General features: G+C 38.9%; 1 protein-coding gene across 1 annotated transcript; it reads right to left on the reverse strand.

Moving 5' to 3' along the window:
- Window positions 1–568: 568 nt before the first annotated feature.
- Window positions 569–994, reverse strand: LOC116005761. Its single transcript, XM_031245997.1, has one exon. It carries the CDS (start codon window positions 992–994, stop codon window positions 569–571), a length of 426 nt encoding a protein of 141 aa, XP_031101857.1.
- Between the last annotated feature and the right edge of the window lie 711 nt (window positions 995–1,705).

A 1,705-nucleotide genomic window follows, 5' to 3' on the forward strand; every position in this document is an offset into this window, starting at 1 on the left:
CGTTGCGCAATTATATTTCATAAATCATAATCCCACATCTCAATTAGACAATTAGCAAATTCTCAATTCCAACCCTATAAAATACGACAATACCATAACGAAATTCGACAATTCAACAATTCCCAATTCACAATTCAGTATTTTCGTAGATCGCAAACTGCAATTCAACTAATTCTTCAATTCTTCTTGAAACAGATGAGTTATTTTCCAAATGCTACTATTGCATACCGAATATTATTGACTATCCCGATTACTATTGCCTCTGCAGAAAGTATTTTTTCAAAGTTGAAATTGTTAAAATCTTACTTACGATTAAGTATATTGCAAGAGAGACTCAATGGATTAGCTTTAATCTCCATTGAAAATGAGATTTTGGAAGAAGTTGATATCAAAAGTTTGATTGATGATTTTGCGTCTAAATGTGCACGATGCATGTCACTTTTTAAATAAAATTCTATATATATTTTTTTTATACAATATTTATATTTTGATATAACTTTTTGAACAATTATTATTTATATATAGAAATTATTCGAAAAAAGGCCACATTAAGATATGGCACAGGGCCTTAATTTTTATTGGAACGGCCCTGATCATCCTGTAGACATTGTAGGATACTCTCCGGGGGTTGGTGGAGGACTGTAGTTCCTTTTCTACTCGCTGCAAGCTTGGCCAAATGATCTGCTGCAGTATTGAGTTCTCTTGGGATGAATGCTAAGTGCCATGCCTGGATATTTGCTAGTTCTTTCTTACATGCAAACAGAACGTTGTCTGTGAAACTGTCACAGGCCGAATCATTTGTTATAACATTTACTATTGTCTTTGAATCGCTCTCAAAGCAGACTTTTCTTGCTCCCAAGAGTTTAGCCATTTGGATTCCTTTAAAGAGAGCCCACGCCTCTGCCATATCCTCCAAGCATGTGCCGATTCCATATATGAACCCTTTCATCCATTCGCCTTGGTCGTTCCTAGAAAGGCCTCCACAACTAGCCATATTAGATGTGTGGTCGAGTCTGCCATCCACGTTGATCTTAATCCATCCTACTGGGGGAGTATTCCATTTGATCAGTTTCTAGCTGAAGCACCTCGGGTTAGAGCCTGTCAGACTAATATTAATGCTTTGTTCATCTCTAGAACTTGTGTCTGCACCAAGTATGCCTTGTGACCCACCCTATATCTTTTGCCATTAAAGATTCTATCGTTCCTCCATTTCCAAAGTCACCATGCGCCGACTGCAAAGAGTGTTCTGTTGATGGTTTGTCTATTCCCATTATTTGAGCCTCGAATAACAGCGTCGAACCATCCCTCGAAGGATAAGTCTTGTGTCCTCCTAATCATTCTTGGTAGCACTGCTTCCCATAGTGCGCAGGCTTCAGGACAGTTTCTAATGATATGCTCTGTAGATTCTTCTTCATCTGTATAGATGTCACATTTGTTGCATTCTGTCAAGCCCCGCTTTGCCCTGTTCTTGTTGGTCATTAATCTATCTTGCCTTGCCAGCAAAAGAAACGTCTGGACTCGGCTTGGTGTTTTAAGCTTCCAAATATTTCTCCATATGTTCGATTCATCTATTTTTGAGGACCTCGTTATGAATGAATAAGCTGAGGAGACGATAAATTTCTTCGATTTGCCGTCACCCCATCGCAGTGTATCTTGCATGTCCTCATCTTCCGTTAATGGCACCGCGGCCAGCTGATCCATTATT

Source organism: Ipomoea triloba, chromosome 15, assembly GCF_003576645.1.
Source record: "Ipomoea triloba cultivar NCNSP0323 chromosome 15, ASM357664v1".
Lineage (NCBI taxonomy): Eukaryota > Viridiplantae > Streptophyta > Magnoliopsida > Solanales > Convolvulaceae > Ipomoea > Ipomoea triloba.

What these genes read in the sequence shown, in the direction of transcription:
- LOC116005761 (XM_031245997.1), bottom strand. Translation starts at nt 994, where the DNA reads ATGGCTAGTTGTGGAGGCCTTTCTAGGAACGACCAAGGCGAATGGATG.